Source organism: Heterodontus francisci, chromosome 41, assembly GCF_036365525.1.
Source record: "Heterodontus francisci isolate sHetFra1 chromosome 41, sHetFra1.hap1, whole genome shotgun sequence".
Lineage (NCBI taxonomy): Eukaryota > Metazoa > Chordata > Chondrichthyes > Heterodontiformes > Heterodontidae > Heterodontus > Heterodontus francisci.
Window position 1 is genome coordinate 19,950,534 of NC_090411.1, and position 17,218 is coordinate 19,967,751.

At 43.8% G+C, this 17,218-nt stretch overlaps 1 protein-coding gene across 1 annotated transcript in view; it reads left to right on the forward strand.

The window, feature by feature from the left end:
* The window catches only part of tefa (TEF transcription factor, PAR bZIP family member a), a 44,354-nt gene that overhangs the window by 15,309 nt on the left and 11,827 nt on the right, over positions 1-17,218 (forward strand). Inside the window, exon 2 of the mRNA XM_068019433.1 lies at positions 15,519-15,830. Within this exon, the coding sequence (XP_067875534.1) occupies positions 15,519-15,830 (312 nt within the window). The remainder of the gene's footprint in view (positions 1-15,518; positions 15,831-17,218) is intronic.

A 17,218-nucleotide genomic window follows, 5' to 3' on the forward strand; every position in this document is an offset into this window, starting at 1 on the left:
TTGAAAAATTCAGAGAGACTTGCATTTCTGTAGCGACTTTAACAACCTCGATGTCCCAGAGCGCCTTGCAATGAACTTTTTCAAGAAACACAGTAGCCATTTTTGCAAGTTCCCACAAACAGCATCTATTTAGTGATGAGAAATAATTATTTTCCCACTTTTTTTTTTTTTGAAATAGTTGAATAGGTCTTTTATACCCAGTTGAGCGAGCAGCTGGCTCGGGTTTAACGTCACATTCGAAAGACGGTATTCCAACAGTGCAGCAACTCTCAATAGCATACTGGATTATCAGCCTGGGTTTATATGCTCAAGTCTCTGACATGGGACTTGAACCCACAACCTTCTGACTCAGAAGTGAGAGTGTTCCCACTGAGCCACAGCTGATTCACTGAAGAGGAGAAGGATGTAAACTTATGCACTCTACCCTTATTAATCTGAGTAAAACTGTTGGAGTAACAGGAAATTTAAGGTAGTTGACGCAATATTGGCCGGGATTTTGCAGTTAGTGGTGAACGAATAGCACCAACCATTCATTACACTTACATTTGTCAACGCACTTTTCCTGGGTACTGGAAGTTGCATTAATAGAAATCCATTTCACTCTACAGGGACCTATGCGAACAGGGTAAGCAACGGTGTATCTCCTTAACCAATCAGATTGAAGAATTGTTACTGAGACTGGAAGAGTCTAAACCAGGAAGTATAAATTCAAATGTTTAATACAATTTCAGATCAGATACAGGATTGACAGATAAGAGACAAAGAAAAAAGTAAAATATTCAATAATTAAAATCTGAAAGAATGAGATTCCACACTTAATTTTCAGTGCCAGAGATGTTGTTTAACTGTAAGACTTTGCTGTTAAAAATTCACTTTCCTTTAAATGGACAAGCACTAACTTCTAACATGTTTCGTTGATGAGTACCGCAACTTCACGCCCTTCCATGTATTAATTATCTTTATAGCGTAACTTCTGAACTATGGTTTTGGTAAATGCTAGTTCCTGACAATGTAAATTTACTTGGATCAGAGGTGAAGATGTTTGTTTTATTTCTGTGTGAGAATGGGCGTAGCTACTGCAGTGGAAGTCATTTAACCAAGCTCTGTTTAACTCATATAATTTAATTTCTGTCCTCCCTTTTAATAGAATTAGAATCATTTACAGCACAGAAGGAGGCCATTCAGCCTATCGAGTCCATTCTGGCACTCTACAGAGCAATCCAGTCAGTCCCACTCCCCCATTCGATCCCTGTAGCCTTGCAAGTCTATTTCCTTCAAGTGCCCATCCAATTTCCTTTCAAAATCATTGCCTCCATTTCCACCATCCTTGTGGGAAGCAAGTTCCAGATCATTACCACTCGCAGTGTTTTAAAAAAAAAAAAAAAATTCTTCTTTGCATTCCCCCTGTATCTCTTGCCCTAAACCTTCCATGTGTTCCCTAGTCCTTGTACTTTCAGTTAATGGGAACAGTTTTTCCTTGTCTAATTTATCTAAGCCTGTCATAATCTTGTGCACCTTTATCAAATCTCCCCTCAATCTCCTTTTCTCCAGGGAGAACAACCCCAGCTTTTCCAACTTAACCTTGTAACTAAAATCCCCCATGCCTGGAACCATTCTGGTAAATCTCCTCTGCACCCTCTCAAGGACCCTCACATCCTTTCTTAAGTGTGGTGACCAGAATTGGATGCAGTACTGTAGTTGGGGCCTAACCAGATGTTTTAGTTAAATGAGGCTACTCTAGGGAAATTTGGTCAAGGAGTAAAGGTGAACTTTAAATCTTTTGCTGCTAATCTTCTCCCCCAGTCTTCCAAATGCAGAGAGATGTGCAGTGATTTACTTTGGAAGGGCTAATATGGAAAGACAGTATACTATAAATGGCACGATTTTGAAAAGTTTAGCAAAGAGACATATGCAAAAGCTGCTTAAAAGTGGCATGGCAAGGTGACAAGTTGGTTAAAAAAGCAGATGGGTTGCTTGGATTGATAAATAGAGGAATACAATCATTCTAAACTTTATAAATCATTGATTCGGCCTCAGCTGGAGTGTTGTGGACAATTCTGGGTATTATGTTTCAGGAAAGATGTCAAGACCTGAGAAAGGGGACAGAGGTCGTTTACTAGGATGTTATCGGGTGAGGAACTTTAAGGACCTTTCTCCTTGAAACACAGAAGCTTGAGGTGACCTAATAGAGGCTTTCAAGATGATAAGTCTTGATCGAGTAAATAGAGAAAAACTAACCCCTCATGAGTGGGTCAGTAACTGAAGGTCATAGATGCAAAATCATCGGCAAAAGATCTAGAAAGGAGATGAGAATTCTTTTTCTGTACGTTGTCGGGATCTGGAACACTCTAGCTGAAAACCTGGTGGAGGCTGATTCCATAACTTTTAAAAGTTTGTTGAACAGTTACTTGGGAATGAGGAACTTATAAGATTAAGGGGATAAAATGAGTGGGTGTGGGGCTAGCCATGACTCCTGTTTCAAAGAGCCGGCACAGGCAAGATGGGCCAAGTGGCCGCTTCCTGTGCTTTGTGACTCAGATGTTTATTCTTGCTGAAACATGGTTTCATGGACTCCGGTACTCTGCACAGGTAGCTATTATTCAGATGTAAGTCTAGACATTGTTATGGAGTTGTGGCCAATTAATTTTGTTAATTTCTTTTTTCTTTTCCAATCTTAGGACACTGAGCGCAGTTTTAATGCTCCAGCTGTCTTTTCATTTGAATTCAGATAACTCAGCACGGACTGGAAATCATTCCTGATCTGCAAGGTTCACTCACATGGGACCTTGCATTTAGGTAATCAGGAAGAGCCAAATTTTGTCCAATATTCATTGTGTTCTGTCCGTGATGCCCTTACTCTTAATCATCAACGGCATGCTTATCTCGCTCTTTGATGCGCCATTAGCCAATATAAACCATTCGTTGCTCATTGGAGGCGGGGTGGGGTGGTGGTGTGTAAGTTTGTTCTATCAGTTCTGTGGTTCAGATGCATTACTATAAAATCTAGTATGTAAATCACACTCTTTTTAATTCCAATGAAATAGTTAATGGTGTTTCTGCTGCAGATGCTCTTAACCCTTAACCAGCTCTTAATTACCCCAAGGCTGGACAACTATAATGTTTTCCTAGCTTTGAAACGCTACGAGGTACATCTCATTCCAAATGCTGCTGCCCAGCTTTTGCCCACAAGCCCTGCATTCCCATCATCCTAAGTTGCATCTAGCTCCTGTGCCCTAACTTTAACGTTTTTGCCCTTGCTTTCAAATCCATCTGTGGTCTTGCCACACTTCTACCTTCTGATCTACTCTTCTCCATGACTATGACCTTATTCTCTGCAGCACTCTGCCTCATATTTCCTTGTTACTCCCTCTGCTTTCGAAAACCTCAAGCTCTCCTCTGACCCTGACCTAAGCCTAACTAACACCCTTTCACAACCTTTTTTTTCCCCCTCTCTGGCTCGGCGTCCACTGTTTTTGTGAAATCCTTTTAAGAAGGCTTCCTCCACCGATGCAACTTGAAGGTTTCAAATACTGTTTGTGTGTGTGTGTGTGTGTGTGTGTGTGAGAGAGAGAGAGAGATATAATCATGCACACAATAAGTAGCAGTGCCATTTGTCTGACTTTTCAGTGAAGCAGTTAGGTTTTTTTTCAGTTTGTCAGTTGGTGATTTTTAGCCAACCGTACAGTTTTTTATTTCTAATGTGCATTGAACCTTGGACTTCAGCTTCTGATTGCTTTTGGGTGTCTTGTTCCAAACTACATATTAACGGACATCGGGTGGGAACAGGACCAGGCACGCGCATCCTGCAGTTGAACAACATTTGACATTTGAATACTCAGGCGTGGCTATTCGAAATGGCCAGGGTACTAAAGAGAGGCTGAGGGTCTATATTTCAGAAAGAAGGGAGCAATGAATAAATTACGCTCGTGTGACCATTGACGCTGACAATTTCAAAAGTTACCTTGCTGGCATGCATTCTCAGCTGAAAATTGATATCCTTTAAGAAATAAAGACAGAAAATGCGTGAAATACTCAGCTGATCTGGCAGCATCTGTGGAGAAACAGAGTTCACATTTCAGGCTGGTCACCTTTGTCATTCCCTCCCATATATTAAAAAAAAAACTGTCTGTTTTTATTTATCTTATCTTTGGCCTCCTTATCTCGAGAGACAATGGGTAAGTGCCTGGAGGTGGTCAGTGGTGTGTGGAGCAGCGCCTGGAGTGGCTATAAAGGCCAATTCTAGAGTGACAGGCTCTTCCACAGGTGCTACAGAAAAATTTGTTTGTCGGGGCTGTTACACAGTTGGCTCTCCCCTTGCGCCTCTGTCTTTTTTCCTGCCAACTGCTAAGTCTCTTCGACTCGCCACGCTTTAGCCCCGCCTTTATGGCTGCCCGCCAGCTCTGGCGAACGCTGGCAATGTTTTTATTATAGGCATGGTAAAATGTGATGGTACAAGGAAGAAATTGTCTTCAGGGGGAGAAAAACAAACACCTAAAATACTGCACAGAAATAACCAAAGGAAGTTATGAAATAGTGAAGTCTATAGTAGTACTTAGTCACCTGTTGTTTGGCAGGATTGAAAATGTAGGTCACACCCTGTAATTTGAGTGTGTAGAAGACCCCCTGCAATGACAGTAATCATTGTTTTCTTCATAGCTGCTTCTTAACCAAAATTACTCCATTGGAAGGGGACAGACAGATGGGTATTTTATGCGTGGAATAGCAGAACAGTCCAGAATTACAGCTCTTGAGTAAGACAGAAACGAATGCTATGTCTGTGACTTGTCGAAGTTATGTATCTGTACTGTTTGATTATTGGGGGATAAAAGCTTCTGAAGAACAGGAATATGTACACAGATTCCTTTCAAAAGTGCAAAGTAAACTCTCTTGAATCACGTGTCCAGATGATTCTGCACTGGTACTGTGCTATAGAGGCTGCAGGACGACAGCACAGGAGCAGATCCATAATATGGTCTCAACATGGGATACAAATTATCATATGATAAAAGGCCGTTCGAGGATTTTGAGGCTCTCCAGTGAATGGTTAACTGTACCCTGCAGGCCAGTGTAGGTAGGTGGTAGGAGAATGGTGGGGATGTGGTAGGGAATTTGGGATGAATGTAGGATTAATATAAATGGGTGGTTGTTGGCACAGCTTCGGTGGGCCTAAGGGCCTGTTTCAGTGCTGTATCTCTCTATGTCTCTATGACAATGGGACATGGAATGAAATTTGGACAAGTTGAATGCACAATTAAGAAGTAACTTCTACCTAGAGGTTGAGGAACATCTGGAACATCTTAACCACTGGTGGGAGGAGATCTTGTATATTATAAAGAGAGTCATTAATATATTTTTGGCAGATGGGCCAGTGTGAGGTTTAGTTTAGTTTAGTTTAGAGATACAGCACTGAAACAGGCCCTTCGGCCCACTGAGTCTGTGCCGACCATCAACCACCCATTTATACTAATCCTACACTAATCCCATATTCCTACCACACTTGTCCCTATATTTCCCTACCACCTACCTATACTAGGGGCAGTTTATAATGGCCAATTAACCTATCAACTTGCAAGTCTTTGGCACGTGGGAGGAAACCCACGCAGACACAGGGAGAACTTGCAAACTCCACACAGGCAGTGCCCAGAATTGAACCCGGGTCGCTGGAGCTGTGAGGCTGCAGTGCTAACCACTGCGCCACTGTGCCGCCCATAAAGGTCTGAGACTGCCCCAGTGGAGTGGTTGGGTTTATTGAGTTTTCTTAAGCAAATTGGGTCATGCGGGAGAGCCGTTTAATTATGGCGAGTGATACATCATGTCATAGTTATACAGCACAGAAACAGGCCCTTCGGCCCATTGTGTCTGTGCCGGCCATCAAGCACCTAACTATTCTCGTCCCATTTTCCAGCACTTGGCCTGTAGCCTTGTATGCTATGGCGTTTCAAGAGCTCATCTAAATACTTCTTAAATGTTGTGAGGGTTCCTGCCTCTTCATGCAGTGTATTCCAGATTCCAACCACCCTCTGGGTGAAATTTTTTTTCCTCAAATCCCCTCTAAATTTCCTGCCCCTTACCTTAAATCTATGCCCCCTGGTTATTGACCCCCTCCGCTAAGGGAAAAAGTTTCTTCCTATCTAACCTATCAATGCCCCTCATAATTTTGTATACCTCAATCATGTCCCCCCTCAGCCTTCTCTGCTCTAAGGAAAACAACCATAGCCTTTTCAGTCTCTCTTTATAGCTGAAATGCTCCAGCCCAGGCAACATCCTGGTGAATCCCCTCTGCGCCCTCTCCAGTGCAATCACATCTTTCCAATAGTGTGGTGCCCAGAACTGTACACAGTACTCCAGCTTTTATACAGCTCCATCATAACCTCCCTGCTCTTATATTCTATGCCTCGGCTAATAAAGGCAAGTATCCCATATGCCTTCCTAACCACCTTATCTACCTGTGCTGCTGCCTTCAGTGATCTATGGACAAGTACACCAAGGTCCCTCTGACCCTCGGCACAGTGGCGCAGTGGTTAGCACCGCAGCCTCACAGCTCCAGGGACCCGGGTTCGATTCCGGGTACTGCCTGTGTGGAGTTTGCAAGTTCTCCCTGTGTCTGCGTGGGTTTTCTCCGGGTGCTCCGGTTTCCTCCCACAAGCCAAAAGACTTGCAGGTTGATAAGTAAATTGGCCATTATAAATTGTCACTAGTATAGGTAGGTGGTAGGGAAATATGGGATTAGTGTAGGATTAGTATAAATGGGTGGTTGATGTTCGGCACAGACTCGGTGGGCCGAAGGGCCTGTTTCAGTGCTGTATCTCTAATCTAATCATAATCTTCCTAGGGTCCTACCATCCATTGTATATTCCCTTGCCTTGTTAGTCCTCCCAAAATGTATCACCTCACACTTCTCAGGATTAAATTTCATTTGCCACAGCTCCGCCCATCTTATGTCGTCCTGTAATCTAAGGCTTTCCTCCTCACTATTTACAACACCACCAGTTTTCGTGTCATCTGTGACCTTACTGATCATACCTCCTATATTCACATCTAAATCATAAATGTACACTACAAACAGCAAGGGTCCCAGCACCGATCCCTGCGGTACACCACTGGTCACAGGCTTCCGCTCGGAAAAACAGCCCTCGCCCATCACCCTCTGTCTCCTGCCACTAAGCCAGTTTTGGATCCAATTTGCCAAATTGCCCTGGATCCCATGGGCTCTTACCTTCCTAATCAATCTCCCATGCAGGACCTTATCAAAAGCCTTACTGAAGTCCATGTAGACTACGTCAACTGCTTTACCCTCATCTACACATCTAGTTACCACCTCTCAAAATTCAATCACGTTTGTTAGACATGATCTCCCCCTGACAAAGCCTTGCTGACTATCCCTGATTAATCCCTGCCTCTCCATGTGGAGATTAATCCTGTCCCTCAGAATTTTTTCCAATAGTTTCCCAACCACTGATGTTAGCCTCACCGGCCTATAATTACCTGGTTTATCCCTGCTACCCTTCTTGAATAATGGTACCACATTTGTTGTCCTCCAGTCCTTTGGTACCTCTCCTGTGGTCAGAGAGGATCTGAAAATTTGTGCTATCTCCTGCCTTGCCTCACATAACAGTCTGGGACACATCTCATCTGGGCCTGGGGATTTATCCACTTTTAAGCCTGCTAAAACAGCTAATACTGCCTCCCTTTCAATGCTAATTTTTCAAGTATATCACAATCCCCCCCCTCCCCCCCCAATCTCTACACCTACATCGTCCTTCTCCATAGTGAACACAGATGAAAAGTAATCATTTAAAGCCTCACCTATGTCCTCCGGCTCCACACACACATTGCCACTCTGGTCCCTACTCTTTCCCTGGTTATCCTCTTGCCCTTAATAGACTTATAAAACTCCTTACGATTTTCCTTTATCTTGCCCGCCAATGTTTTTTCATGTCCCCCTCTTCGCTCCCCTAATTTTTTTATGTACACCCCTACGCTTTCTATACTCCTCTAGTCCCTCCGCTGTTTTATGCGCTCTGAATCTGCCAGGTGTAACAATGTGGAGTGAATTTTCTCGGCTGTTCCCACTTTAGTCACAATGGGACAGTCTGCGAGAAAAGTGGCCCCAAGGCCTCATGGAGGTTGCTTGAAAGTGGGAAGTGGAAAATTTGCCGAGATTTTATTGTAAATTGACAGAAGTTCCTTTTTTTAAAAAGTCTGTCTCCACTCCCCCCGCCCCCACACACAAACTCTACAGCATATATCCTAACTCGCATCAAGTCCTCTTCACCCATCGTCACCTGACCCGCATTGGCTTACTGTCCGGCAACATCTCGGTTTTAAAATTTTTATCCTTGTTTTCAACTTCCTGTATGACCTTGGCCCCGTCCCAATCTCAGTAAACCCCCTCCGAGATATCGGTGCTCCTCTAATTCTGGACTCTTGAACAACCCCAGTTTTCATCGTTCATCGTTGGTGGCCATTGGGAGTTTGCTATGTGCATATTGACGATCATGTTTCCTGCATTACAACAATGACTATGCTTCAAAGGTACTTCATTGTCTGTAAAGCACTTTGATATGTCCGGTGGTCATGAAAGGCGTTGTATAAATGCAAGTTTGTCTTTCTTTATGTAGCTTGGCATCAAATTTTGTTTGATAACACTCCTGTGAAGTGGCATGTTAAAGCTCTGCAAAGGAAACCTGACCCGAGCCCGAATGTCAGACCCGGAAGTGCAACTCGATCCGACCCGAACCTGACGCATGTTGTCGGGTCCCATTGGGTTCTGGTCGGGTAGCAGGCCTTTATGGCATGTCATGGTTTACTACATCAAGGGTGTATAAATGTAAGTTGTTGTTGTTAGCAGCTGCAATAGAAGCTTGCATGTGAGCACTGACCACTTGGAGGTGGCTGTGACCATGTACTCGCACTCCACAACCAGTGCCTTCAGGTGAAGTGGGGAGAAAACTTCCTCTCCCCCGCTCCACAATATGTCCGATTTTTTTTTTTGCTGTGGTAATATGGGGAGGAGCATGGCACGGAATGTGCTGTAATAATTGGTAATGAGAGCGGAACCTTGACGCAATATTGCGAAAGCTACAGCAGTAACCACACCCCATGTAATTAATTTCATTTACTCTATTCATAGCACACCCTATAGTTGAATTAAAGGCAGATATTTTATAATGTGGGCTGGGTAAACTCATTACAAACTTTTCTTTCCCTTCAGTATGACACCTGACTGAAATACCAGAAGCACGGAGTTTAGTGGTTGAATGCACAACCCAGTATGGTACTGAGGCACACCGACCAGGAACGCTCCAGGTTTGATCCTGATTCTCATCTGATCTCAGCTGGAGGTTCTCAAAGCAGTGTTGGAATGGAAATAGTAAGATGTCTTATCAAATTGTGGAGTATTGCTCAGTTGGTTACATCAGACACTGGTCTTGATTTCTGAGCACACTGTGAAACCGACTATGGCAGTTACGTATCTATAGACGAAGTATTAGATAAAATAAGAACAGAATATATGGCTTTAAAATGGGGCCTGAATTACTTCTGCATACCTTGGTCCAATCTTGCCCAATAGATATCGCTGACTACTACAGGATTGCAGGTACGTACAAACAATGACAGACAGCAAGAGACCCTCTGATCCATCCAGCCTGTCCCTCACAATTGTGATACCTTGTGTATCACAATATTCACGCACTCCATCCCGCCCAAAACCATCTGACAGACGAAGAAACAGATTTGAAAATAAAACAGGCCAATTTGGGGGGAAAATTGGCATTCCTCTCCGATCTCCAACTTTCTCATTGCAGTCAAAACTAGTACAGGAGATCACTGATAATTCTATTCTTTTTGTAAGCGATGATCTGCATCCTAGTCAAGAATAGGTCCAACTCTTGCTTGAAGGTACCAATTTTAGTACAAAATGACTTAGAATACAGCTAAGTGTACTTGTGTGTATTTACTTCACAAACGTCTCCCAGCATTCAGCAGCCAAGGAAGCAAAGCACTCACCAACTGATGCACAAAAAGGTTGAATTCACATACCTATGCTGTGAGAATATTGAGATCACATGCTCATTCATGGTTCATCTTTATTTACTGATGAGAATTGCAATTAGCCACATTTGGACTGCTAATTATCCATATGTAGCTAACATCTAGGACAATACTGCCCTGGTTGCATTGTTCCCTGCTCTCTCAATCCCATCTCACCTAAAGACTACCCTTGGGCATTATTCCTTATGTGCAACAGCACAAGAGATCAACTAATAATAAACTTACTGCGTAAGTCAATCACTCTTGTCACTATTTAAGGTGGCCTGACCTGATGGGAAGTGCTAAAGGCCTCTACCACCTCTTCAGGCATTGTGTTCCAGATTCCAACCACCCTCTGGGTGCAACAATTTTTCCTCAAATCCCCTCTAAATTACCTTAAATTTTTGACCCCTCCGCTAAGGGAAAAAATTTCTTCCTATCTAACCAATCAGTGCCCCTCATAATTTTGAATACGTCAATCATATCTCCCCTCCGCCTTCTCTGCTCTAAGGAAAACAACCCTAGCCTTTTCAGTCTCTCTTCATAGCTGAAATGCTCCAGCCTAGGCGACATCCTGGTGAATCTCCTCTGCACCCTCTTCAGTGCAATCACATCCTTCCTATAATGTGGTACCCAGAACTGTACACAGCTGTGGCCTAACTCGCGTTTTATACAGCTCCATCATCACCTCCCTGCTCTTATATTCTATGCCTCGGCTAATAAAGGCAAGTATCCCATATGCCTTCCTAACCACCTTATCTACTTGTGCTGCTGCCTTCAGTGATCTATGGACAAGTACACCAAGGTCCTTCTGACCCTCTGTACTTCCTAGGGGGTAAGATACCCAAAGGATGATCAGTAGCCGTAGAAAGAAAGTCAACACCTTCAACATAGGAGAGGGGGCACTTCTGTTGTGGAATATAGTCTCAGAATAAGGGATTGGTCATTTAGGATTGAGATGAGGAGAAATTCCTTCAATGAATCTTTGGAATTCTCTACTCCAGAGAGCTGTGGATGCTCAGTCATTGAATATATTCAAAGACAAAGATCAATAGACTTTTGGATACTGAGGGAACTGAGGGGTATGGAAATAGTGCTGGAAGGATTTGAGGTAGAAAGATAAACCATGATCTTATTGAGTGGTGGAGCAGGCTCGAAGGGCCAGGTGGCCTACTGTTGTACTGTAGGGGCAGTTACTCTGGAGACCACAGGAAACCGAAACAGTCAGTGGTTTAACTGTGTTTTAAGTCGATTTTGTTTTGGGTTTTAAGTTTCATTATTCGGTCACTAGCGATGCAATTCAGCTTTGTCTCCTTTTGTTATATGTTGCTGTGTTGGATCAATTTACTCCCAGCCATTCAAGACCAATAAAGAACAGGCAAGAGGGTGGCAGCAAGTGTTTTCTTTCGTATTACCACCTTTGTCAAGTCAAAATCGAGAGAGAGAACAGGATAGGGTGGGACTGTGGCTTGAGTTTCTTTTGTTAGCTTTGCTTTGATATAAGTTCATTGGGGGGGGAAAATCACAGAATAAAATAGCAGAGTAAGTGGAGGAAAAAGTGAACTTATCTGTAAGAATCTCGGATTTAAATTTCAGAAGTCTCTGAACAGCCTGCTGCCAAGACTGGTTTGCTGGAAGCCTGTGTGTCCTCCCTAGAGATTGCCTCTTGGTCTCTGCTCAGTCATTTTAGCTCTGCTGGGCATGCACAACTGCTACATTTCTGGGTCGGGGGAAGGGAAAAGTAGCAGCTCCTCATACAAACGTACAAAATTGAGTAGGAAAAGAGCAGCTGGTCCAACAAGCTCATGGCAGCTGGAGCATCACACTGCCCATACCACCCCGTAGCCATGTAAACCCCTGGGAGAGGCAAAATAACAGGATTAGAAGGGAAAATACTCTGGGCAATTCCTCTTTGATCCCCTCAGGTGATTGAAACCAGTCCCCAAAACCACGTGGACCAAGTGTTCTATATAAAGTCTTGCCTTCTATATGATGCAATCTCTGTCCCAGTCAGGAAGCAGTCCAGCTCCTTCTTGAAGGCAGAGTCAGTACCCATCATACCAGCTGACAACACATTCCAGAGGCTTCTTATTGGGGAACAAAAGAACTACCCAACATTCAGTCTATTCCTACTGTTGCTCAGGGAAGGCCATTGGAAAGGAGAAGTGAATAATAGCTTGGCAGACAATACAATACTTGTATTGTCCCCTGCACCTCTCCACAATCTGTTAAACTGGAATGATCTCATTGCTACATATGTCGAGGACTATGTTGAGCTCGGCTCTGATTTTTGGATAGCTTTCAGCTGTCTACTATTGAAGTACCTGTGTAAATAATGGCTAATTAGGTGAGGCTGGACAGCCATTGCTGCCTGTGGAGCTACCCCAGTGAGGGAGTAAATGGCATTAGGAAAGAAGGGGGAGAGAACTGATGGGCAGGGGGAAAGGGAAAGTACTGTAACTATTTTATCAAGGTACGACACTAAGATTTCATATTATCTGGTTTAGTCAGACCTGAATAGGATATTGTGCATCCCTGAATTCATGAGTTCACCACTGGTGGCTGTGCCTTCAGCTGTTGAGGCCCTAAGCTCTGTGAATTCCTTCTTAAACCTCTGTGCCCTCGCGCGCGCTCTCTCCCTCCCTCCCTCCCAATATCTCCTTATGTGGCTCTGTCAAATTGATATCGTTCTTGTGAAGCGCCTTGGACGTTTTACTACTTTTAAAGGCATGTATAAATGCAAGTAGTTGTTGTACTGTCTCTATTCTCCTGGGTAATGCTGGTATTGATTAATGTGTGTACTCGGGGATTTTAAAATGTTAAATATGCAAATACTACACTGTTCCCAACAAATTTTAAATCCGATCCAGTCAGAATACCACGTAACCAAGTTTTCAAAAACTGCCTGTTAGCATCATTGTCCCAGCCAGCTGGGAATGGAAGAATTGTGCTCTTCCCCTGACTGAGGCAGAAGGAAGTCAGGGGACATTGAGAGGTTGAAGGCCAAGGCAAGCCTGCAGACAGTACTAACCAGCAACCTTTTTTTATTCTTTCATGGGATGTGGGCGCTGTTGGCAAGGTCAGCATTTTCTGCCCATCCCTATTTGCCTTTGACCACTGAGTGGCTTGCTAGACCATTTCAGAGGGCAGTTAAGAGTCAACTATATTGCTGTTGGTCTGGAGTCACATGTAGGCCAGACCAGGTAAGGAAGGCAGATTTCCTTCCCTAAAGGACATTAGTGAACCAGATGGGTTTTTACGACAATCAGTAGTTTCATGGTGCCATTACTGAGAGAAACTTTCAATTCCAGGTTTTTATTAATTAATTGAATTTATTAATTAAATTTAAATTCCACCAGCTGCCATGGTGGGATTTGAACCCATGTCCCCACGGCGTTTGCCTGGGCCTCTAGAGTACTGGTTCAGTGACATTACCACTACACCATCTTGCCTCTTCTGAGGTTTCCTTTATCTTGGAGAGGTTGAGTGGGTCACATGAGCTAGTCTTCCTCGAAGTAAAAAGGGCCATGCTCGGTTCATTCTAAATGCCAAAATTGAGATTTTTCAAATGTGTGCTTGTGACTGTTGTGAGCCACTGTTGTTGCCTTATCCTGTAGTGATGCCCTGAAAATATGCCCGGTTTGCTTACACCTTGATCCATTCCTATCTAGCCAATAGAGTAGCTGTGAAATCCATTACAATTCACGCTCCTGATCACTATTCAGCGATTCTTGCCTTTTAGTTGATGCGCTACACTGCACTATGTTGCCAAATAACTTGCTAACTTTTGCTGTCTAGCCCTGGATGGGCTGAATGGCCATTTAGGTGGAGTACTGGAGGAAAACCACTGTCATGCGAACAGTTTCCTTCCTCTCTCAGCTGATGACCGAGAGAGAAAGGGATATAATGGTGGTTGAGGAAGCATTAAACTGCTATGAACGTTTATAAATTGGCCTAATTTCTTCTCCACACTGTCTACATCTGGTTGAACTCTGAGGTATTAAGGTAAATTGGAGGGGACAACTACATAGGAAAAAACATCTGGTACTTACTTTTTAATTAGGATTATATTTCCTCCCCACAGCTGAACCTTTTTTGTCTTTTTCAACTCTTGTTTGTCCTATCCATTTTTAAAAAAAATGTCAGCCTTTCTTTTACAATTTTCAGCGACATCTCTGCCACAAAGTTGAAGCAGAGACTGCAATTTGCTGCTGTACTATTCCCCAAGAACAATTAAACGGTGAATGGCTTTTTATAAGTCTATATTTAGTCGGGGCTGTTACACAGCCCCAACAAACACATTTTTCTGCAGCACCTGTGTAAGAGTCTGTCACTCTAGAATTGGCCTTTATAGCCACTCCAGGCGCTTACCCATTGTCTCTTGAGATAAGGAGGCCAAAGAAGAATTTAGTTAATCAGAACATCAAAAACAGGAGCTGGAGTAGGCCATTCAGCCCTTCAAGCCTGTTCTGCCATTCATTAAGTTCGTGGCTGATTATCTACCTCAGCTACACATTCCTGCCCTATGCCATATCTCTTAATTCACTTAGTACCCAAAAATCTACCGGTCTCTGACTTGAATGTACCCAATGACTGAGCTCCACAGCTTACTGAGTTACGGAATTCCAAAGTTTTACAACTCTACAAGTGAAGAAATTTCTCCTCCTCAGTCCTAAATAGCCGACCCCTTGTTGTGATGCCTAGTTCTAGACTCCCCAGCCAGGAGAAACATCATCCAAGAATCTATCCTGTCGAGTCCTTTAAGAATTTTATGCCTCAATGTGATCACTATAACAAACAGTCAGACGTCACAGTACTTTCAAGAAGGTTGCACATTGTGACACAAATCCTGGTCAGAATTCCTACGCCAATCAAGCCAGGAGACTGCAGTATATTAAAACGACAGGTCCTGCCCCACTTCCAACTCATTGACTGACACAGTGGTGTCAATATTCACTCTGTATTGAGAAAGTGTGAGGACGTTGGGGGTGATGAAATTGGTTGAAAGCTGCCCTGATGTTTTGGGGTACTGTGTCTTACAGATTGGCAATGTCTGGGCATTGTGCCAAGTTGATATCAGCTGGGGCAGCACTGGGAATACTAGAGTAATTGGATGAACAGATGACCAGTTAACCAATATCTCTGGGGAAGGCAGGGCAGATGGGAGTGTGAGTGACAGACAGCACTTGAGGGCAGGATTGGCCATGACTGATGTTTCATGTGGCTAAATAGCCTGCAGACTTGTGCATGAGGAATGGTTACTGGACGAGGTACCACAGGGCACTCTGTATTCGTTAAACCTTTTGCAGGCAGAGAGGTAAAAATGACAAAGTAAAATGCAACTGTTAATTTTTTTTATCTAAATGCTTTCCACCAACGGCAGTAAAATAGACTTGACAATAGTTAATTTTTTTTGTATGAGTGAAACATTGAACACCAGTTAACAAGGTGAAAAGAAAACCTGTTTTTAATTTCTACTTTAGAGAAAGATGAGGACAAAGAGAAGAATGTGGATGAAGCAGCCAGCAGCAACACAGCAGCATCTGCCTCCCTCATGCCAACCATCTGGGACAAGACTATTCCCTACGACGGCGAGACCTTCCACCTAGAGTACATGGATCTGGATGAATTCCTTTTAGAAAATGGCATCCCAGATAGCTCGAACCATTTTGAGCTGCAGGAAGAACTGGAAAATGGCCTCTTGCCAGTGGCCGAGCTGGAAGAGAAGGCATTGTCTCCTGCACTGTCGTCGCCTGTTTCCAGAAGCATGATGTATTCTAAAGTGGAGAGTGATGGTGGGTCCTGCCTGTAGGGACCCTTTGACTTACTTTTTCTTTTTCAGTGCTTGATTGTACCCCCAGACTTGGGTTCAAATTAAACCTAGACCAAATGGGAGCTCTCCTCTGTCTATAGGTGGTCGCGGTCAAATGTGAAATATGTTTGGCTCGTCTTTGCCTTGTTCCTAGCAGTTGTAAGGGTGCATAAAATTACCCCAATTGCTATATTAGCAATCTCCTGCGAGGCCAAAGAACAAAGTGGGAATCAGTATTTTGCTGGTACTTGGAGGGATATTCTTCTGAGATTGGGGCAGAAGCTGTCATTGCTCTTTTGGGATTAAATAGACAGTCTGCACTGGCTGCCCAAGCTCACAGATCAGAAGTAGCTACTTGAGGTGCCAGAGGACAGCCAGCATCTGTGGAACTAGGAGCAGGAAGGAGAGAGGTGGAATGGGGTGGGGGGTGAGAGGTGAGAGGGATGCCACCCAGTGTTGACTGTGGATTATGGTATAACAAAGAAAATTACAGCACAGGAACAGGCCCTTCGGCCCTCCAAGCCTGCGCCGATCCAGATCCTCTACCTAAACATGTCGCCTATTTTCTAAGGTTCTGTATCTCTTTGCTTCCTGCCCATTCATGTATCTGTCTAGATACATCTTAAAAGACGCTATCGTGTTCGCATCTACCACCTCCGCTGGCAACGCGTTCCAGGCACCCACCACCCTCTGCGTAAAGAACTTTCCGCGCATATCCCCCCTAAACATTTCCCCTCTCACTTTGAACTCGTGACCCCTAGTATTTGAATCCCCCACTCTGGGGGGAAAAGCTTCTTGCTATCCACCCTGTCTATACCTCTCATGATTTTGTACACCTCAATCAGGTCCCCCCTCAACCTCCGCCTTTCTAATGAAAATAATCCTAATCTACTCAACCTCTCTTCATAGCTAGCGCCCTCCATACCAGGCAACATCCTGGTGAACCTCCTCTGCACCCTCTCCAAAGCATCCACATCCTTCAACAATGACACTAAATTGTTTTGTCTTTGCTGTTGGCCGTTTTATCCCCTGAATGCTTTGTCAAAGATCATAAAGCTATAAACCTTTGATACAGAGGGTGTCATTTAGCACTTCCCCCACAAGCCACTATCTAGCCACAGGCAGATCTGTCACTATTGCATATCTACTGTGACATGCCACAGAATAAAAATGGCTTTGTGTTTTCCCTCTTTTACTCCCCACCCCCCCACCCCCCCTCCCCGAGCGCCCTTTAAGCTTTCTTCAATGCAACCCTGGCTGATTTGATTTTTGTTTCCCTCGCCATAGTGGAGGAATGCTGTGGCAAATCGCATTGATTTGAGATATAAATCAACTTTATACTGAGCAGGGTGCTGCGCAACAAAACCATTT